The sequence below is a fragment of the Ptychodera flava genome, chromosome 8 (genome assembly GCF_041260155.1).
Source record: "Ptychodera flava strain L36383 chromosome 8, AS_Pfla_20210202, whole genome shotgun sequence".
Taxonomy (NCBI): Eukaryota; Metazoa; Hemichordata; class Enteropneusta; family Ptychoderidae; genus Ptychodera; species Ptychodera flava.
The window spans coordinates 44127372-44151436 of NC_091935.1; the positions used below are offsets into that span (position 1 = coordinate 44127372).

Genomic DNA, 24065 nt, shown 5'->3' on the forward strand with positions numbered 1-24065 from the left:
GAATTCAAGCGGATTTTCACCGACTTGGCAGGAAAAGGGATACATGAGTCATGTGATATATTGTCAAAGAATTTCAAATGTACAAAGGAAACATCTTTGTTGATATTGGCATTAAGGTAGAATGTGCCTTGGGGACAGATATTTGGACTCTTCAAATTTCTACAATTCTTTCTGATCTATCACTTGTGGAGCTCAAGCGACTTTCCTAATGTGCCCCTGTGCAGAAGTATAAAAGCAGAACCTCATAAACAAGTTTGTATAACTTTTCTTGGTTAGGGTATGTTACATGTGACTGTAAGAAAACCACACAGTCATCCATTTATTTCCACTACTGTAGTATAAGTTCAAAATCACTTATTTCACTTGTTACAGAACATGAACTTCGTGCAATGAACTTTTTTGACATGAATAATTATAAAAGCTATTGCATGTGAAATACAAAGTTGAAAACTGTTTAGAAACTATTCCATTCAAAAGCTTGTTGAAATCTAATGTTGAATTCTAAAACTGATGATACATGACTGTGTAAGCCAACTCCTTTGTCCGCTAACCATATGTGCAAGAAATTAAAAAATGACACAATGCAAACAGGGAGAGATTTGCAAGACACTGACCGATTTCACATTTAAACTGTAGTAACTTGACTTACCAAGTTCTTGATGTCATCAAAGAACCACGCATTCCAATTATCCACAATCCTTTGAGGTTTTTCTTTACCAGAATACAACTGTTAGATAGAAACACAAACACGCCAATTCAGCAAAGTTTTACCTACACTCTACTATCTCAATCACAGAGATCATTCATTATGTTTCCTGCTGTTACCATTCAATATAAAGCTTACAATTGCAGTATCACTTTTGTATAAATGAACAGAACAGTGCATGCATGGTAAATTACTAATTAAATGAGTCTTGACTTTGCATAAATTCTGTTGTAAAGTTGAAAATAGTTTTAGTTAGTTTCTGTGCAGCCTGCTACACGTATGTCATCATCAAGTCACCATTGAATCTTATGGGGCTCACAATGCTCGATATATGAGGCATGTAATAAATATGAAATATCGTAAAATATTTTCAATTCATTGAAGCACATCTTACCTCTTGGAGGACTGGTATGACTGGAGGTTTTCTTTGTTGTAAAAAGTAAAGCAGCATCAAGATATACGCATATGAAGATAGACTTCCCCGGCTTGCATCCCCGATATCACAAATCTGAAAAGTAGAAATATATAAGTCTTGCAGGATATAGAGCCTTGTATGAATAAATATCAATAAGCACACTATTACATATTTGATAGAGGTAGCAGTTCTAACATCCTAAGACGTAATTCCCATTGCTTGTTCTGCGGGCAAAAATGTACCCTTTTGCAAAAGTTGACAATAATCACTCATCCGGTGTGCTCAATATTTTTGAGCACACTATTAATATTTTGAAACTCAACTCAAGATACTTTGAGAATAGCATTGGAGTATAATTATTTTCTACCTTGTGTACTTTTGAATGTTACCTACCTTAGCAAAGACTTTGATGGTATACCCAAGTTGTTTAACTCTGACATCAATATCAGCATATGCAGCCAGCATCCGTGTATTGTGTTGTGCCAAAGTGTTGTATAGACTAATATCTCCCTCTAGTTGAGTTCTCCTCAGAGTAAATTTCACAATGGGTACTTTAGCAGTAGGGATAGGTACTACTCCATATAGACCATTGTATTTCTTGATCTTTCCTGCCAAGTTTTCAATGATTTCAGGTGCTGGTTTTGACATCTCCTACAGTTCAATGAGGGAAGAAATACAATTCATTACATGACTTTTCAATGATTTCAGGTGCTGGTTTTGACATCTCCTACAGTTCAATGAGGGAAGAAATACAATTCATTACATGACTTTTCCATCAATGCATTCAACACACCAGTAATGTTTGTAGTTGTATCCAAATTGCTTTTTTTACTGCAGTGAAACATAACGATTGACAGTGCATGCAATGATGATCACTGCAATGCAATTTACTAATTACGATATCAGTATGCTTGATTCAATACATCTAGTGATATGTACCAACACTGGGATGTACAAAATATTGGTTACAGGTGGCAATAAAATTAAAGTATAGGTGGATACATGTAGTGTGTGAGGACATTAAAATCATGCAAAATGTCCTGATTTTATATGACACTAATTATTTTCACAGCTGGCAAATTTCAGCTAACAGTGAGTTGATTTTGCCAGCTACCAGCTATTTTCTATGTCTGAGTGATTCCATGTCATTACATTCTATAGGAAGCTGAGTTACTGATAGCAAACCTTCACTGGATGAACATCTGGATGAACAAATGAAATGTGGTCAGTCATGAACATTAGACATATAACTATACCATATATGTGATAAAGCAGGGAGGAACCAAAATGGAAGGGGTGGATTCTGTGGGAAAATATTACTTGGAGGTTTTCACAAGGTGCAGCATGGAAAGTTGTCCTGGAAGGTGGCACAGACAAGTTGATGACTGGGCAGATGGAGGACACTGCTTTGTAACATCTCTGTACATCATACTGATGAGAAAGTCTGATTGAGTTGGATAGAGAGATGTGCTGGTAAGACACTAAAACAAGATAACAATGATGTATGGATGAATGTTCATATTATAACAGATGTACATGTAATAGCAACAAATGCATGAGCAGACTTACCTCTGCTGTCTGTACATCTTTGAAAGTCATACAGATGTCCAAATCACTGAACTGAAATCCAAAACCATTTATGGAAGATCCAAAAAGACACAGCTGGGCATCATCTGTAGACATTATGAAAAAATAGTTTTATTGTGATATCAATGACAAATTCAACAATCTAAGATTTCATCATAAGTTGAAACCCCAATAGATGTTAAAGGGACACAGTCGACCATTTTTCATGAATTTTGGTTGATACGAGATACAACCTATATTATTTGACATGTTGAAAGATACTAAATGAATGGGTGACCATGCATATATTCGATCCCAGTTTTAGACAAATGAAACCATCGCGAAAAACAATTAATGGTCATGACCATTAATTCATTCTCGCGATGGTCTCATGTATTGTATCTACAACCGAGGTCCAATGTATGCATAGTCACCCATTCATTATCTGTCAACACGTCAAACAATATAAGTAGTATCTTGTATCAAACAAAATTCATAAAAAATGGCCGACTTTGTCCCTTTATTGAATAGCAACTGTGGCTAAAAACAACCTCTGCAATGTTGAGTACACACCACATACACTCACACCCTGTACAATCATACACTCTGGCAGTAAAATGTCTTGTACACTCACAGGATTTACATTTATGAATGAATTGTGTCTCACATTGTAAATTCACAATCTCTGTTGATGAAAATTAAGAAACTGTATTTAGATAAGGTGATATATAGTTTCAGATCCAAATGTTTAGTAAACAGATTAGTTTGCACTCCCTATGCAGCATATTGAGATACACACAGTATTCAGCTTGTCAACTTAGCCTGTTCATGTGAAGACAATTGTTGCTGTTGTTGTTGACAAGTACATTCTGGTCCAGGATAGAATTCAAAGGTAAACAATGACACTGCATTTTAACTATAGAGATGGGGACAGTGACAACAAGTTGAACAACTATACGAGGTCTTATCTTATCATTAAAATTGAGACCAGGAGGAAGTAATTCATCTGTGGACACTTGACATACCAGTGGACAGACGGCAACACAACACATGGTGTTCTAGTGTTCCATTAAGTGTTATTTCTGTATTGTGGTCTCAAATACAGAAACAAAGTGTGAAAGATGACACACACCTGGAAGATTCAGTATCTGTTTCTACAATGTACCTAATACAAATATGAATGTTTTACTAAGAAAACCTTACCGTGTATATGCTTTTGGATGTACTTTTCCAAGTCCCTCAAGATTTCTTCTCTTATTTTGACTTCTATATCATTTGGGGCGTGAATTTCTGAAAAATTAAGTACATTATCACTGTATCACTACCTTGGGAACATTTTTGAACTTTAATTCCATACTCTATTGAGTATAACCCCTTGCTCATGTATAAGCCCCTCCACTAATTTTCAAGGAATTTTTGAAAATGCTGTGTATTAACCCCTACAAGTACCTCAGACTAGTTTTTCTCAAATATGAAAGAGTTCAGAAAGTGTGATGAATAATTCCAGTTGGTAAAATTACTTTTTAGACCAGAAAAACAGGTAAAAGGTGTTAAAATAATGTGGTGCTGGAGTTTCTTCAATGAAACATAAGGAAAAAGTCATCGTTGATGACACAGTCCCCACTTGTTAATGGGTACTTTGATGATCAGACCTCTAACTGTATTGGCCAGCCAAGAAATACATATGCGCATAATAATGAGGTACAAGATGTGACATCTTAAGGTCTAATATCCTATCAGAATTGGAGGGTATAGATATAAAGGACATAGCACTTGTGGTTACGTATTTATCGACATAAACGTATATTTCAGGTCAAAGGTCATCGAGGTCACATGACATTTGGTCAAAAAATTTCTATCCTATAGTTATCCCTATATACCAAAAATCAGACATCCAGCTCTATGGGCTTGCTCAGAATTAGATATACGCATAATTAATGAGGTACAGTATGAAGCATTATAAGGTCTCCCATCATACCATATATGAAGGGTGTAGCACTTGTGGTTACTGAGTTATGGACAAATATGTATATTTGAGGTCAAAGGTCACCGAGGTCACGTGACATTTGTAAAAAAAATTGTATTGCTAAGTTATCCCTATATACCAAAAATCAGACCTCTAGCTCTATTGACTCGCTCAAAATTAGATATGTGCATAATTAATGAGGTACAATATGTGGCGTCATAAGCTGTCCCATCATACCATATATGAAGGGTGTACCACTTGTGGTTACTGAGTTATGGACAAATATGTATATTTGAGGTCAAAGGTCACCGAGGTCACGTGACATTTTGTAAAAAAAATTGTATTGCTAAGTTATCCCTATATACCAAAAATCAGACCTCTAGCTCTATTGACTCGCTCAAAATTAGATATGTGCATAATTAATGAGGTACAATATGTGGCGTCATAAGCTGTCCCATCCTACCATACATGAAGGGTGTAGCACTTGTGGTTACTGAGTTATGGACAAATATGTATATTTGAGGTCAAAGGTCACTGAGGTCACATGACATTTTGTCAAAAAATTGTATTGCTAAGTTATCCCTATATACCAAAAATCAGACCTCTAGCTCTATTGACTTGCTCAAAATTAGATATGTGCATAATTAATGAGGTACAATATGTGGCGTCATGGTGTAGCACTTGTGGTTACTGAGTTATGGACAAATATGTATATTCGAGGTCAAAGGTCACCGAGGTCACATGACATTTTGTCAAAAAATTGTATTGCTAAGTTATCCCTATATACCAAAAATCAGACCTCTAGCTCTATTGGCTCGCTCAAAATTAGATATGCACATAATTAATGAGGTACAATATGTGGCGTCATAAGCTGTCCCATCATACCATACATGAAGGGTGTAGCACTTGTGGTTACTGAGTTATGGACAAATATGTATATTTGAGGTCAAAGGTCACCGAGGTCACGTGACATTTTGAAAAAAAATAGTATTGCTAAGTTATCCCTATATACCAAAAATCAGACCTCTAGCTCTATTGGCTTGCTCAAAATTAGATATGTGCATAATTAATGAGGTACAATATGTGGCGTCATAAGCTGTCCCATCATACCATATATGAAGGGTGTAGCACTTGTGGTTACTGAGTTAATGCAAATATATATATTTGAGGTCAAAGGTCACCAAGGTCACATGACATTTTGTCAAAATATCTGAGATATCTGCGTGAATGGATGGACTCACGGACGGACATGACCCAATCTATAAGCCCCCTGGACTTCATCCGTTGGGACTAAAAACTGTGTCACTGCATCCTTTTTGCGATATGAATACGATGAGAAACTAAATTTTTATTTTTCTTGGCCTTATACATGGGAGTCTATGGACTGCCTTATACATGGGAGTCTATGGACTGCCTTATACATGGGAGTCTATGGAGACTGCCTTATACATGGGAGTCTATGGAGGTGAAAACTAAAAAGTCCTCTAACACGGCCAAATTTGATCGCATTGTGAAACAAATCGACGTGCATCTGTATGGGGTAGGGTACTATCCTTGTGCAAAGTTTGAAAGAAATTGACCTGGGCATGTCTGAGATATCTGCGTGAACGGACGGACGGACGCACGCACGCACGCACGGACATGACCAAACCTATAAGTCCCCCCGGACGGTGTCCGTGGGGACTAAAAAGGTATGTTTTTCGAGTACTTATGATTCTGTGACCCTCCATGAGCCTTTACCTAACAGAACAATACTGTACTACTCTGACGTCACACACTGCTACTTTTCATTTCTATTCAGATCTACAATGCTGGTTGTCATTGTCAGATCTACAATGCTGGTTGTCATTGTCAGATTGTGAAATGTCGTTGTTTGAAGCAATTGTTTTTCATATTTGAAGAGTTTTGACTGGTGATTTATGTTGCTTTTAGAAGACACTGATTGTTTGACTTTGGAAAGTTCACTTCCTAAAATTACATAGAGCAAATCCATGTTGACACATTGTGAATCAATGTCGATTGAATACATGGACATCTTTGTTCTGAGTTTTCTTCTTATTTTGAGAACAAATTCACTGTGAAATTTCACCAAATTGTCACTCTGTATCCAGGGATTGTGCAATTAATTTGATTTGGAACAGTGATATAAAATAGTGTGTCAGTATGGCTAGTAAACTGTTGCAGAGTTTTGCTGTCTCCTGCCAATAGTTGTCTGTCAGAATTGATTTGCCTGTACATGTGACTGTGAGAAATAGTCAATCAAAGCTTGTGAGTACCAGTATATTTTTTAGTCTTTTACAATTTCTGTTGGACGTAAATAAATTTTTGAAAGCGGTTTAAAGTTCAAGTAGTGTTAAATAATCATGCACAAATTATTATAAATTAAACATGAGTGGCAGCAAATATCTGGTTGCTATGGTATGAGCCCCTCTGCTAGCTGTATCATAATTAGGTTATTACAAAACTACTATCATAAGTTCAATGAGTACTTTCAGAAAGGCACCATCCTTTACTGTGCTTCACACAATATACATCACCAATTATCTAATGAACAATTCATAGTAGTATTAATGACATGTGGCTTACTTATCATTTGCTGGCATGTGTGATCAATTCTTCTCATATCTTCAGCAGATAACTTTGGTAACTTTGGAAGATTTGGTGGTCTGTCATCTGGACAACTCTGTCAGAAAATAATGGAAAAGAAGTTACACATAATGTATTCTGTACAATAGCTGTCTTCTTCATGAAAATTAAGCAAATATACTTTCCACAAAGGAAATAACCAAAGTTACGGGAGTCACAGGAACACATTCTATGCTTAAAAACTTGTCCAAAAATAACATACTAAAACATTTGAGTGAACGGGTACACTTATCAAAACTTTAATGAGAATCAAACCTACACATGCTTAAAATCGGAAGCTGATTATAAAAGATTAGTATTGAAATGATGACCTAGTTCATAGTTCATAAAACTTTTTGACTGACTTAGAAATTAGATTTAAATTGTAGTATGATGGCCCTCACTATCTACGAGGCACTTGGGCCTGTAGTTTTCATTCCATTTTAATGTGTGGGCAAATAATGAACAAGATTTGTGCCTCCCTTTTTGTGTAATGTGTTTTTTTAGAACATGGTGAACTTCTTTGGTCTATGTGAACTGATACACAATATAAATTGGTGACACAAATCAGTCATACAATACTCTACCAGTATAGCATGGGAATGTTCACAGCTTAAATGAGTAAATTTGTAAAAATCGTGCTGAAGGAAGTTCCTCTAAATTGTGTTAGTGTCACCTTTGATAAACTTTCTGCCAAGCAAAGCCTTTGATATTTGTAAGACATACCTGATAACTATGACCTTCTCTCTTGCAAGATTTACACACAATGACTGGTTTCTTCCCTCCGTTTGTTAAGATTTTCTGATCAAACATAAATTCCATCAATGCATTATCATTTGTGTCTTCAACACTACTACTTTTGACATCTACTTTGGTAGAACTTGCAGCATCATCAGTGACATCATCAATGGTCATTTCTTCTTTGATGTTTTCCTCCTTTTTCATTCCATGGTCATTGTCAAGTGCACTGTTGTCAGCGTCATCTTCATCATCACCATCATTACCACCATCATCATTTACACCTTCACTTCCACTTTGACTTGCACTTTCTGATTCATGTTCAACAGTGACATCATCTTCTGTCACTTCATCATCTGCAACTGCCATGGCAACATCAACATCCTCCTCAGAAACAGTTTCATAGTCATCATCATCATCATCATCATCATCATCCTCGTCATCTTCTTCTTCTTCTTCATCTTCACCATCTTCACTGTGACTGGGTTCTACGTCATTTAAAGTTTTTTCCAACATGTCCTGTAACAACACATGGACAACCTCCTCTGACGTTAGATCTTCTTTAACTACACTACTCTTATCTACACAATGGTCTGATTCTTGTGGCATTCTATCAAAGCATGCTTGTTGTTCCTGATGAAGATGTGTCACAGAATCACCTGCATCTTCAGTGTTCTCTTTGGTCTGCAACATCTGATTATTCTGTGCATTGTTTGGCATTGTATGGTTATTAATTTGAAGCCTCTTCATATCTTCATCCAATGGACTGCATTGTGAAGTACTGTTGATTATTGTACTTTCCCCTGAGTGGGCAGTGTTTATATCTTCACTAAAGCTAGCACTGTCCTCTTGTTGTGTTAGCTTGCTCTTATCAACATTTCCTAGATGCTGTTCTGGCACTGGTTGACCTGACTCCTCTCTATATTCACTCTCTGATGTTCTTGAGTGCACAGTTAAGTCTATATCTTCATCACTGGTTGACTTCAGTGTGAGTTCAGTGTTTTCATCACTAGCACCTTGTGTTGTAAATGAAAGCATCTTGGAATTCTCACCATCGTCAGTCTTTGCACTCTGAGCTTCACTGGAGTTGATAATTTCCACATCAGCTTTGCTAGTACCAACATCATCAAAAGTACTGCATTCTTCAGTTCCAGCTCTGTCTGTCATTTCAATGTCACCCTGATTACCAAAGTCATCAGCTGTTTCATTACCAGGTGTTTGGTCACATGGTTTATCAGCCTTGACAGATTCCTTTCCAAGAGCAACAGCGCCCTCACAGGTATCTATGGCTTTGATATTTTCACTGTCCACAGTTGTCTGAGGATTTTGTTCAATACCCACAGATTCTTTCCCCTGTTGTGTTTTTTCCCCTGTCACATCTCCATCATGAACACCACTGATGTCTGCACTGACTGCTTGCTTATTGTCTGTTGCAGTAGATTCTGAAGCACCAGTGTCTCTGACATTGTTTTTGCTAGGTATTTGTTGGTCTTGTTTATTGCTTGATGAGTGTGGTGGTGTTCCAAAGTACTTGACACCGTCTCGAAGTCTGTCCATGATGAACTCAAACACTAGCTGACTATTCACAGATCTTGCTAGGTTACGTTTTGGCATGTATGGATCTGTGGGAAGGAACAAAAACCACTGTCATGTTGAAATGATTCATACAGATTCACATAGCTGATTAGTAACAGTTATTACATATACGTCTTTGCCTGCTAATATTTTGCTTGAAACCAATTAATCTCAACAATGCATCTTTCCATTGGATGAAGTAAGTGAAAACATTACAGTGCACAAATTTCAGCTACTTGTATGTAAGACTCTGGAGGCATGGTACCTGATGCTGGGGTCAAATTCAAAGACACTGAAATGTGGCATGGCTCAAAAGTCTACTTTTGGTGACCAAATTGAATTTCATAGAGCAATATGGTTCCTTTTCAGAAGGCTTGGGGAAACTACTGGCACTTTTCTGTTGTATCCCATTCTCACAGATTTTGATTCCTCTTTAAAGATGAAATAAATAAGCAAAGATCCATTGATCAGTGAAAATATCCTGACGTAAAATGATTTACGTCTTTATTAAACAATATGTGATTCTCATTTAAAAAAATATAAGCCCTTCAACCAAAGACACCGGTATTATGAATTTTAAGGAATTAATCAACTGTGAGCAAATTAATTATGAAAAAAGTGATAGGAAGAGAATCTACAGGCTTAAGGAGCAATATATGTTATAATCTGTGTTACATGTATGTCCAAAATTGTTTAACCCTTTCCTGCCGAGCGCCCCTGTCCGTTATCCTGCCAAGTCGGTCAAAACCGGCCCCCTTTTCCGTGTCTACAGAAGATAGGCTCTCCTGCACGCTTTCCTGCCAGGCATTTGGCGGGAAAATACCGCATTTTCGGGGTACGATTACCGACCATATACGTGTTAGACTTCAAAAATTTTTGCATGCCCGTATAGAGGGCAACCGCTGATGAGGTTGTGTCCAGAAAATGACGAGGTCACGGGCATTGTTTGCCCCGGGGGACGTGCACTTTATGCCCTTTTCTAGCTTACTTTCGCGGAAGTAAAGCTCGTTCGCCGGCACGCACGGCCACACCGGGGAAACGTCACCTCTCTCGTGGGTTAGTAGAAGACCCAGGGGTTAGTGCTATGGGTGCGGGAGCACCCTCAAACCTGTCCTGTTTCCCCTGGGTTGTGTCACTTGGCCACGTACTTTGAACGACTTGGAAGAGTCGCACATTGCAGTCTGCTTTGACGTAGTGTCAACGACATAGTTCCGCCATTGAAGGAAGGCGTGTACGTAGTTTGGCCAGTTCAGTGAACACTTAGCTCGTTAGTGTTACCGTTTCCTAACACGTTAGTTGTGCAGTTGTTACTAAGGTGCAGTTTTGTACCACCTTAGCTCTGGACAGTGCAACTGCTCTATGCACTAACCCCAACGACAGATGGTTGGTACAACGTCTACGTCGCACGAGCACAGCCTCCGTTGGGCTGTGCCCCTCCCACGTGATACAACGCACGTTCATCCATTACTATAGCGTCCTTACGGATCTGCCAAAAACGAAAGTGGGGGTAAAAACAAAACAAACGAAAATATGCGATCCATAGATAGTATTTTATTCGGGAATAATTTACATTATGCCGAACAATAAATCTCGGAGTCTGTCTCGACGTCCGAGTGCATGGTCCGTGTTTCAAAAATTACAATCGGGGTGGCAGATCCGTGTTTCAAAAATTATAATAGGGGGAATTGTACAAAATAATCCGTCTAAACAAAACAAAACAAAACGAAAATATGCGATCCATAGATAGTATTTTATTCGGGAATAATTTACATTATGCCGAATAATAAATCTCAGAGTCTGTCTCGACGTCCGAGTGCATGGTCCGTGTTACAAAGATTACAATCGGGGGATTGTACAAAATAATCCGTGTTTCAATTTACAATCAGCGGGATCGTAAAGCACAAACAAACGGCACAACCGTGCTCAAAATGTGATCATGGTCCGTGTTCAGAATACAGTCAAGCCACTGTTAGGCGAAGCTGTCCCCTGTCCGTTATTTACGTCGGGTTCTCTTGCTGATGGGTGTCGTCGGGGCTGTGTGAGTAGAGGTCTGCACGCCAATGCTCCTCTTACCTCGTAGCATCATGCGATGATGAAAAGCCGCAAAACACTCGCCCTCGTGAAGATGAACCCCGCACAGACTACATCCTTTGGACGTCTCAGACAGTCGTCCGCTCGCAGTGGTCTTACCCTCTCTGCTACATACTTTACAGCATTTCTGCCGCCCCTCCAAACGGCTGACAACGTGCATCGGCTGATTTTGTGGATTGATGTACGAGGCAAGAGAAACAGTGGCCTCGACCTCTCTCACACTGGGCTGCGATCGCCCACAATAACCGCCAATGAGTTGTTTCCCGACACGCAGATGAAACATCTTATGGGTCAGCTTACTATCAGGGTGTACATGCTTGAAGCATATATATGCATTTACCAGGGCAACATCAATCAGGTAACATGCCAGATATGTCCACCATCTGTGGTTCTTGCGCCCAGTGTGAAAGTACTTGCGCTTCTGGTTGGCTCGGTCGACGCCTCCCATGTACGGCGATAATTATACAGCGACAGAGGCACTTGTCGCCGCTCGTCTCCCTCCCCCACTGGCACGCACTCCAAGGGTGGATAGACCGTATTCAAGATCAGCACCTGAGCGTTACTATCCTGATAAGCAGTGATGTTAAGACGAGAGTCCGTTCTGGTCGTGGCTTTCATATCCCCAACAGACAGAGGAAGGCGCTTCCTCTTACCCGGCGGAATTAATTGAGGGGGCATGGTGCGACGATTACGGCGGTTGAAACTCCCGACCATGTAGATCCCGGTCTCCATCAGCTCTCTAGCAGTAACGACCGTGCTAAACAGGCTATCACAGAATAGGCTGTGATTATATCCACAGAATGGCTGGACCAGCTCCATCGTAATTCTTTTCACCACACCTCGCTCCTGCCGTCTCCCATCAGTCCGATCCCGATATTTCACACCTAGGTACGGTGCAAAGTTAGCTATGTATGCAGTGGTGGAGTCGCACAGCTGCCATATCTTGAAACCGTCTCGATCAGGCTTATGCGGTAATCTCTGCTTAAATTTAGAACGGCCCTTAAATCGCACATGCCCTCGTCGATGGAGATCTCTCTACCCATCTTATAATTATTTACGCACCGGTCAACTATGGGCTCCATCCATGGATTGATTTTATACAGGGGATCCTCCTGACACCGACGTCGGCGGCGTGCCTCATCAGGATCACGACGTGGATCGTTCTCTGGGTCTGCCAGATGAAAGTATCGCATAAGCTGCTGAAAGCGACTGCGGGTAATCACAGTAGAAATACCCTGGTTTCTCAGAAAGGGATCGCTAGACCAATAATCCTCCACTGATGATTTACGGTCGATACCCATACAGACTAAGACGCCAATGAACGCCTGCACCTCTCGGTAGTCAGCGTTACGCCAGTATTTATCTATTTTCCTAGCGATATGTCGCTGGTGGAATTGGCGTATTTATTAGTCTCGTCCTTGGCCAATCTGATCAGTGTAGCTGGAATAAACTTAAAAAAGTAATCGAGCTCACGGGCGTGGCTGGGCAAGGTGAAAGTCGGTCCTCTCTCATGGTCAAAATCGGTCTCCTCAAATATATTAGCATCGGTAGTCTCCGACATACGCCAGACAGGAGGTGTGTCGTCCTCCGCCAACACAGCAGCAGCGTCATCATCGTCGTCAGAGCTTGCCTCACCTACGTACTGCCTGTCATAAAAGTCATCGTCCTCTGCCGCATCCTCGTCAACCTCCGAGTCGGACTCAGCGGTGATATCACCGTCGTCTGGGCGTCTGGGCCTGAATCGCCCGTAGCGGCATCAAGGATCATATCTGGCTCAAAATCAGGTGGGCTATCCTGATAACGAACCCTCCGCACTATCTTTTTCGGGGGGCGGGGACATCGCAGCACACGAAACTATGGCAGGAGCGGGCTCGGCAGCCTCTGCTGATGACGAGGACTCAAGCTCTTTCGCACTGGGCACAGGAACCTCTCCTGACGCAGGATGAGGGCTCATAGTAGCAACAGGAGGTGTCTCTCCCGGAGCAGCCGGGGGAGAACCAATGGCATCAGCCGTCTCATTACTCACTGTCTCACTAGCAGCAGCAGACGTAGTCTGTGCAGGTGAAGTATCTCCCACAAGAGCAGATGTAGTCTCTGCAGGTGAAGTAGTCTCTCCCGGAGCAGCCGGGTGAGAACCACTGGCAACCGGTGACCCGTCATCATCCTCATCGGCAGAACGATCGGTCTTACGTTTACGCTTACCACTGGGTTTTTCAGCCGGAGATGGCTTCGCCTTACGGGAGCGTTTCTTGCCCGACTTCTTAGAACGTTTACTAGGGACATCACAACGATCGCTACCACTACCGCCCGGAGACTCTGCATCTTTGAGCTTCAGTCGTCTGCTCGCCTTCAGAAAACTATTGCGGTCCGTCAAGCTCATGTCTGGAACAGTGTCGACAGACTAGCAGGTCCCTCCTTTTAAAGCCACAGGGAAACAAAGCCCTGGACATGATTGGACGCAGGGGTGTTAATATATGCATCCACCTGTTATTATAATGGACCTACGGCAATCAGTCCACCAACCGGCGCTGACATTCCTACCCGTCATGTAAATTGCCTGTCCGCACCATTTGATATGCTAATAATACTCATTTGCGATGCAAATCAATCGAGCACTTAGCATAACATAGTCAATGTCATTAGCATCTCAACTTGACATTCCGTCCAGCTGGGTACGTGGCATGCGCACCTGCCACCCAAGGACGTTGCCCCAAGCCCATGTTTAGTACGGGTGGGAAACCCGTATCTTTAACCTCATGTCCCTTCTAAGTACGCCTGCGCAGGGTGTATTGTCATCCAAGTCGGTGACAAGCCAACCCGACAGATTGCCCATTAAGCAGTAATGGACTGGCCGTCTCGTTCTTGTACGGCAACGAACAGTGCTTCAGCGGCTTGTTTAGGTCATAACCGTCGCCTGCCGAGCGGCTTACCCAACTAAGGCGGTCAAAGATGAAGGATGCCAAAATTGTCAACGGCTGTCTCGGCCTCGTCCGTTGGGCAAACATGGCTCCTTCAAATAACGTGGCCAGCACGTCTACGTCATCAGCGGTGATGACGACCCGTCATTGACGCCCGAGTGCGTAAAACTCGAATATACCGACAGGTACCTCTACCTGAGTCGGTCATACTACGGTATAAACCAAACACAGGTCTGCCAACTCCCGTTAGACTCGGCCGTTAGCCGAACTTCACAGGGACAACATAGGCGTAACAAGTCGGTGAACAACGGTTCACGCACCTAACCGCAGCTGCCAAGTCGGTGAACAATGGTATCAAATTTTGAGGCCATGTTCCTGAATGGCAAGGCTGAGGCGGTGTGTTTCGTTGCACGGCTTGAACGTCTAGAGCCAAGTGCAGCCGACAACGTCCGACATCTGAGTGGGTAGTCTTTTCGAGAAGGTAACAAGTCGGTTAAAAGCGGTGGTTACCCTTCACAAATGTCGCTCAAGTCCGTTCGGATCAGTTCCATGTCAGGGACTAATCAAGCCGAGTCCGTCAAATCCGTTCGCACTTCCCGTCAATCAGGACCAAGTCCGTGATTTTCGTCTCGCACCATTGGCAAAAAATTGCACCGCCAGCTGAGGCGGTCTTAGGCGGTTGCCTTCGAGAAAGCCGAGTCCGTCAAATCCGTCCGCACTTCCCGTCAATCAGGACCAAGTCCGTGATTTTCGTCTCGCACCATTGGCAAAAAATTGCACCGCCAGCTGAGGCGGTCTTAGGCGGTTGCCTTACAGATTAGCGTTGCCGAGTCGGTCAATTTCGGCCGCAATCTATGTAGTGCCTCAGAGCCAAGTTACCCCAAACTCCGCTAGAATACGTCAACGTGCTAACCTGCCAAGTACGCTACTCGTCCCCCAAAAAAAAACCAGTCCCCCACCGGGGTGGGGGACTGGCTGGGTAGCTTCCGCACCTTTCCCTGTCCTTGGACTCTCTGTGAACCCATTTCGAGAGCAAACGCCGTTCCTCGCCCAAAACCTGTCCTCGAACGACCCCTAGCGCGAGCAAGGGTTTGCTACACGTAGTTCCGTCGACTAGGCAGGAAAGTGGGTACCAAAAAGTAGCCCGATTTCCACCGCCTTGGCAGGATAACGGCCGTGGCTGCTCAGATTCTAGCTACACCGAATTTCAAGCGGATTTTCACCGACTTGGCAGGAAAAGGGTTAAACCTGAAAATGGTATAAGTCATTCCAGGTCTAAATCAAATGGATCACAAGGTGTGCCTTCTTTTCACACTGAAAAACTGTACTGAAAAACTGTACAGACCTGAGAGGCTATTGTGAAGGTTATGCAATATTGAAAAATCTCACCTTCCACAGCGATCTTTTTGGTACTCCACTTTTTGGCCTCTTTTTCAAAAGGTGAAGACTGTCGAATACAGATAACCAAATCTGCCATTTTAAACTCTAGCCCATAAAATCTGAACAACTGAATCCAGAGTTCACCAGTACTGCTTTATTTTCACATTTCCAGACATTTGGCTGAAATTAAAAAAGCAAAATTTATAATTAACATATCCATCAACCATTGCTCATCGTATTCTTCTACACAGCAAAGACATGGCTAAATAAATATTTCAGTCAAACAACTGTGGATGAGAAGAAATATTCCAAGGTCTACCAGAAAATCAAAATGTTCATACTGATACACAGAATTCTATTTACTTCAATGCTCTCAAAAAGTTCCTGTAGTATGATATCTTTGATACAGTACACTACATGTATTTACTGATGTTCTCACAAGACAGTTCATTTGTTGAAGGATTGTTGTGTGCCTTTTTTATTGAGAAATTATATCAACACCTTATTACATCAATCACAATTCTGAATTTATAGACTTGTTGATATCATACACTTCAACAGTCCCATAATATAAGTCTTATAAAGAAAGCACCCTTCAGGTTCATTCTTTATCACAACTCAGCTTAGTTGTTAAAGTATGGCAAGTGCAATACTAAAAGGAAACCCCTCTACATATGCTATGTACATGTTATCAAGTTATAAGGTGATATTGCTTAGAAAAATTTGAATTTGTCAAACAGATGACAGTTAAATTTCACTTTCCTACACATCTTTTTTGTAACAAAGCATACATGTATGAGTACACATTGTACATAAGCATGCCCATACTGATTGGAGAGAGCTTATGTAGAACTAGGCCAGCATCACGCCAAAGGGCTGTCATTGGTCAGATGACATGGTTCCCTATGCCATGACATTGATCTATGAAGGCAGTATCTTGGTTGTGTAGATTATTTCAATGAAACCATCTACGGTCACTTTCCTTCTTGGACAATTTTTTTCAGCTACACATATCAAAATCCTGTAAAGGTTCTCCGAGGCCGACATGTCAGCGAATTTTGCAAGGCTTCCCAATTGACACTTTATCAGGGTTGTCATTGGTCTGTGACTCATTAACATTAGGAATGAAAATGTCAAATTGGTGTTGTGAACTTGCTGCAATTAATGAGTGAATTGGCATTACAGTACAGAATGCAAGGAAAACAATGTAATTCATACTTACCAATGTCTCTAGGTTATCATAGTAACTGCACACAACATCCTTGCCAACCAATTTGTTCCTTTCTGTTTCCCCTTCACGTAGAAGCTGTAACATAGATACAGATAATGTTTTTTAAAGACCAAACACAGAAAGCTTTATTACAGTCAAATTTGACTTTATTTCAGGTCCTCCTATATTTATGAACATGTGTCTGCTGCAAGTCTATTTCTTAGTGATGTCTTCATATTATTTTGCACACTAAAGCCATGTTTGTAGTCTGCATTCTAAAGAGGGAGTATAAATCCAAATTCACACAAATTTAACAAGTTTGAAACAGTCAAGTATGATACTTGTACATTAATTGCCTGACCTACCTTTGACTGACCTTTCCATATATCGTAAATCTCAATTATATGACTATGAAGTACCAAAAATTAAACTTTTGAAGCATATTTTGAGGTGGGAATTTATAGTTGAGTGGTTCTGTTACTGATGTCTTTGTTTGGTAAGTACTATACTATATGTTGTGATTTTGAATCTGATTGTGAGTTTATTGAATTTTGCACTGCAATTTTGAAATATAAATGTTTAGTTACAAAAAGACCTATACCATTTGTGATTCTAATACAATCAATATAACAACACACTGATGAGTCACAGGAAATTTGGATATAATCATCTCTACTCTTCAGCTCATAACTAGCATTATTCTAAATTTGAAGAAGAATCTCTTCATCATGATCAGTCTATGGAGGCTGATTGCCTCTTCTTTGCAAGATACTTTTGTTGGAAGTGTATAAACTAATGGCAAAGATATCATGGCAAATTGTATGGTAAAGTAATGCCTTTTATTCAACACTGAAATACAGTTTTGAGTATTTTGCCATCAGACTTATAACTAGAGTTTGACAATGGGGCTATAGCATTACTTGTTGTACAATTACTGAACCCAGCAAAGATACAAAATATTGAATGTCAGTATTTCTAATGTCATCTTGGCCTTCAAAGAGTGGTTCACAGAAACTGTGTTACTTTTGAAATGGAACTCAACTGACAAAATGATGATAAGCATGGACAATACATATTCCAGTCACATTCTACAGACATTGAACAGTTTGTTTACTGTAGACTGTCAATTATTGGAACCTTCAGGGGACAGGGAGTTTGTTAAGCTATGCACATAGTTGGGTTGTTTGATCAGATCATAATTGGATGGTCAGTGTTCATTTCAAAGCTTGCAGGCATGCATATACACCGTTGTACATTGAGTGAAAGCTTGACGCAACTGCTGCAGATTTAAACACTGTTTATTTACTTTTACAAATTTAAAATATGGGAAATGCATTACATGAGTGACTATGAAATGCATGTCTGCATAGCAGTCAAATACAAAGCCCAGAATAAACAATGTAGATAATGAGAAGTGGTTAAAATGTGGTAGAATGTTTTAGTTCTGGAATTTCAAATCAAAAGACCCCACCATTTTATAAGTGCTATGGCCACAAACTGATGATGTCAAATTGCCATACACAAAACACAGACGCCTGGTAATCATGGCACTGTGTATTGTGTACGGCGATTTGACATCATCAGTTTGTGGCTATACCACTTCTAAAATGATGCCCAAAAGAGTGCCCAGCCAGGCCTTATCCAAACTTCTGATTGTCTAAGGGTCACACTTTGATCATCACAGTACCAGTGAACAATAACATGTCATTACATTGATCAAGTTTCCTTCAAGACATGTAAGTAATGCAATATATTTAGTAGAAAAGTATAGCAACCACTATCACCATGTTGTACCATGAAAATGAAGCAGACACTGAAATGAACAACTGGGATAATTGACATGTGGATGATCAAAGCTTAACTGTTTTCACTGACAGCTGTAGGCAATAATTACATACGATATACTCACCCCATGTAGTACTGGCAATACTGGTGGCTGGCACTGTTGTAAGAAGTAGATAACCATGAGAGGAAATGCATGCGGTGGCAGGCTACCTTCATCCTGTTTGTCAATGTGACACAGTCTACCCCAGTAACGGAATGCTACACCCAGAGTTTTCAAGCGTGGATCAATCTTGGCATACGTAGACAGCAACTCAGTTGTTTGTTGGCAGGCAGTGGTCTCTGTGTAGCACAGAGTACATTTCAAACCACTGTAGAAAGAGCATCATGGAATAAGAGTAGAGCAGCAATTAAATCGGTTATCTTTCCTTGACATGCTTTTCCCATATTTTCTCTTTGAATAAAAATGCCATTGCTACATTTCAAATATGAACTGAACTTGACATCGATACCATGTACAATCATACACCATCATATTACATGGAAAATCACACATGTACGTACAACACTTTCACTGCAGAAACAGGTAAATGTAGATAAAGCGGTACAGATCAGCTTTTGTGCTTTCACTTTTGTCTCTGTCATCAACAGACACACACATAACAGTCTACCTGTGGATGAAAACATTAAATCATACTTTTAACCCAGAAATTTCAAAATGGAGAGGTATGAAATATGTAGTTTGAAGTATAACAAAACTTATGACAGAAAGTATTCTGTCAACTTACCTTTTTCTGTCTATGAAATAAATCGATGGTATCTTGATAGAAAACTCACTTTGAACATTGGTATAGGCATCTGAAACACAGATATAGTATGTATAGGTAAACTTACATCAACATTTTTAGGCAACACTGAAACAATGTATGGTATATTATTGGCATGTGAGACAATAACCACATAAAGCTTGATGAACCATTAATTACAATATCTTGTTCTACTGCCACAATCATGTTTGAAACGCCCAGTGTTCAACTTGTCTATACAGCTTGTATAGCTGTGATTTCCTATGTCATTGTTGACAAACAACTTCTTGTTCAGACTGGAATTCAATAGTAAACAATAACACTGCGAATTCTATCACTCAGTACACACAGTATTCTGTTAGTATGGCTTGTACCTTACATTTAAACATGACAATGAACTGTTTTATAGAACAAAAACAATGGAAATATATTTATAAAAAAAACATTTATTGTCACTTAAATATTTGATTCAAGGTCCTCTAGAAACCCTAGCCTAGATGAGGATGATGACATTCCCTCCTTCATGTTTATGCTTAAAAAACTGAAAGTGATGTACAAGTCCATGATCGCATAGTTTACAATAATGAATGACATTCATAAATAGAACTACAACAGTACAGAAAATCTGCATATATTGTGAACTGTCATTTACTACAAACGTTAAAATGTACAAGTTTGACTCACCACTATGTGATTTCAGAATTTCGTGTATCTCCAGAAGTACTTTGGAAATCTGTAGACCTTTAGAAATGTTGACGTCAATGTTGACATCACTGTCTTTGAGGCCAAAACCATTAGCAGAGGATCCATACAAACACAGGTGGCAATCTGTTCAAGGAATATCAAATGGTAAAGTGTTGATACTAAAATGCTACAGACAAGAATAAAATGTCTTTATTATCATGCTATTTGAGTTTTTTTGTTTCATAACTGTCCTTTTCGGAATAAGTTGTTAGCCATGTTACAATTTCAAAATCAGTAGTTAACTTACCACAGACATGACATGGACATTTCAGCATGTTTTCAAAAACTGGTGACATATTTTATGTAACAAAAGTTACAATTTGGTAATATTACAGCTCCAACATGGGACTACCTGCCCAACCAAGGATTGGTGAAAATATTAGAAGTACAGATGGTCAATGGTTTTTATTTGGATTTAATTTGTGAAGGAAAATTATTTGCTTGAGATTTCTAAGATAGATGAAAATCCATGAAAAAGACAATTTCCATCATTGAACAGAGCATGGACATATTTGAATCATGGTTATATGGTTTGTTGATTTTCCTATACGGTTTTAAAACACAGGATTCTCAATGTCATTCATGGTGGATGATGTTACACAATAGCTATCTGTCATGAAAAATTGTGTTATTGGATCATTTTTAAATATTAAAGTTGTCGTCAAGTTGAAAATAGTTCAGGTCAGTATCAGCCAAATGACGACTATGGGGCCCACAACATTGCATGTCATCAACAAGGTACCTTTGAGTCACAACATGTAGTAATCAACACAACTGACTTGACAGAAGACGGGGAAGAAATGTGAGGTACAACAAAACTACAAAACATACTGTGAAAAAGGCATGTGTAATGTTAAGAGCAGTGCATTGCAATGACACACACAAGGCAATTTGTAATGAAGTAATTAGTACCGTAATTTCATAAAAGAAAGTTGACACAGACAGTGAAGTAGCCGTTACACCTCAATGCTGTTATGGTCCAAAATCTTGCAAAACAAAGCAAATGCACATTAGAAGACACCATTCCTTCATTACCCATGCCTTCTACTTACTACCTGCAATGCGAGGCTTTACAGCTTGGTTGAGTCCATGGATGATCTCTTTCCTTATTTCTAGATCCTGAGTTGTCAGAGCATGTTCCTGTTCCACTGTGGTTAGGAGGGTGTTGATGGCTTCTAAGTGTGCTTTGTTAGGTGAAGGCAGATTACGCAGGTACTGATCTTCTTCCCATGCCTACAAAATAACCAAGCATTTGAAAATTACATCACAACTTAACATTCAAAATGAGAAACAAACTTACATAAAAATAAAACATAAAGTTGGCAATGTCGGAAATGATTTAACGGCTACTGTTTGCTTGCTTGAGTAATCTTTGATTTAAAAAGTAGGATAGAGTGCACTGTAAATGGAAATGAAGATTGTTGAGATCTTGCCATTCTGTGTTAGATTGTCCTGAAGTACTATCAACTGGATCTTTCAAACAAATAATTTCATGTTAACCCTTTTCCTGCCAAGTCGGTGAAAATCCGCTTGAAATTCGGTGTAGCCAGAATCTAAGCACTGGTGACCGTTATTCTCCCAACCCGGTGGAAATCGGGCCCTTTTTGGGTACCCCCTTTCCTGCCAAGTCGACGGCACTACGTTTTGCTATCCCCTGTGCGTTTAGGGTCATCCGAGGAGAGGTTTTCTGACAAGGAACGCCTTTTCCCCTCGAAATGGGTTCGCAGGGAGTCGATAGACAGGGAAAGGTGCAGAAACCTGTCCGCCAGTCCCCCACACCCGAGGGGGGCTGTTTTTTTTTACCGCTTTTTAGCGGACTTGGCAGGATAGCATGGTGACGTTTTCTGGCGGAGTTGGACGTACTTGGCTGCCTGGCACTATAGAGATTGCTGCCGAACTTGACCAACTCGGCAATGCTAATCTAGAAGGCTACCTCTTGCAAACGACTTGGCAGATATGCCGATGGTGCGAGACGAAAGTCACTTATTCAGTTGTGCATGACTGAAAATGAGAACGTATTTTTGACGGGACGGCTCGACTTGTTCCTCCGATGGAACGGATATGAACGACTCGGAAATACCATTACAAACTGGTGTCCGACGTACTAAGCTGGGCTTCAGCTCTGCAAGTTCAAGCCAGGCAACGTCCTTCACCGCCTTGGCCGTGCCATTCAATGGACGTAGCTTTGGATTTTTTATTTATTCCATCGTCCAAAGTATTGGCTCTGGTTTGCAGGCAAACGTATCCTCTTGCCGACGCATTGGTAACTACGTACGCTGTTTGCGTACAGAGAATTCAAAAGGTGACATAAGGTCAATATGCTACGGGATACCGCCTGCATTTAGCAGGGACTGCTTTTGTTATGCAAACCAGCTAGCAGTACAATATGGCTGCCAGGCATGTGGACACGTCGATGGCTAGAACAATGGAAGCATATTGCGTTGTACCCATGCATCGCAAAAGTGAGACTGAAGACTTGGGTGTAGTGACTGGTTATCACTGGTTAGCTGCAGCCCAAGCCATGTCGGTACAAACCCGTACCTGACTGAGGACCACTCGATTAAGTCAGTAATGAACGGTAACACTCGTAAGCCAACTCCCAACTGAGCTGGCTAAACTACGTTGAGCTGTGCTTCAATGGCTCAGCCATGTCGTTAATACAACGGCAAAAACGTAGTTTTTGTGCTACACTGCCAAGTCGTTTAAGGTACGTATTCAATTGACCCTACCCTGGGGAAACAGGACAGGTTTGACGGTGCTTCTGCACCCCTAGCACGACCCTCAGGGTCTCTGACTAACAGACGAGTGAGGTGATGTTTGTGCCTAGCGGACGTGCGTAATACTGAAGGAGTTTATTTCCGAAAAATAAACATGAAACGGCAATAAAATGACGCACTCCCAGGGGCAAACAAAGCCGGTGACCTCAATTTTTTTTGCAGCAACCCTTGAGCTCCTTCCCCTGTCTACGGGCATGTAGAAATTATCGAAGTCTAACACGTATAAGTACGGCTAAAACTACCCTGAAAATGGGCGATTTCTGCCAAAATGCCTGGCAGGATAACATGCAGGAGAGCCAATCTTTTGCAGGCACATATTATGGGGCGGTTTTCTACTGACTTGGGAGAATAACGGACAAGGGCGCTCGGCAGGAAAAGGGTTAAACACTTAGTCTGAGTATGTAACTACTAAACTGTATGACCACACACCTACAGTTATAGGCTGTACTTTTGGTGAAACAACCTATTTCAGTGCAACAACCTATTACAGATGTACTCAGAAACCATCGAACACCATTGGAGTATTCCTACCTTCTACATATTACACGTCATATGTTTCCAGGTTGCTACTGTCTCATTGTTTGGATCATGTAAACTGTAACCCTTTCAGCAGCAAAGTTTGACACAACATCATATTTTTAACGGGTAAGGTGGACCTCTACACATTGGTATAGGGTTGATATGGTAAAAGTATTATATTTGACAAATTGTAGATCCCTACAGTTGTTTGCAATATTAACTTTTCTTTGAAAGTCTTTATTGTTGA

The 24065-nt window shown here is 40.5% G+C and overlaps 1 protein-coding gene across 1 annotated transcript; it reads right to left on the bottom strand.

Annotated features, from left to right (window-relative positions):
• Positions 1-192: 192 nt before the first annotated feature.
• On the bottom strand, positions 193-17286 carry LOC139138112 (terminal uridylyltransferase 7-like). The gene is made up of 10 exons (XM_070706335.1): positions 17203-17286; positions 15990-16160; positions 8005-9638; positions 7240-7336; positions 3891-3977; positions 2691-2794; positions 1515-1772; positions 1101-1214; positions 650-727; positions 193-216 (listed from the first exon to the last, which is right to left on the bottom strand). Exons 2-10 carry the CDS (start codon positions 16075-16077, stop codon positions 193-195), a joined length of 2484 nt encoding a protein of 827 aa, XP_070562436.1. The 5' UTR covers positions 16078-16160; positions 17203-17286.
• Positions 17287-24065: the final 6779 nt, after the last annotated feature.

Excerpts from the sequence above, each read along its gene's own strand:
- LOC139138112 (XM_070706335.1), bottom strand. The coding sequence starts at position 16,077 with ATGGCAGATTTGGTTATCTGTATTCGACAGTCTTCACCTTTTGAAAAA. Across the intron at positions 2,795-3,890 it reads CATCCAAAAGCATATACACG|ATGATGCCCAGCTGTGTCTT; the intron begins GTAAGGTTTTCT and ends TAATGTCTACAG. Across the intron at positions 217-649 it reads TTGATGACATCAAGAACTTG|GGGCACATTAGGAAAGTCGC; the intron begins GTAAGTCAAGTT and ends ACTTCTGCACAG.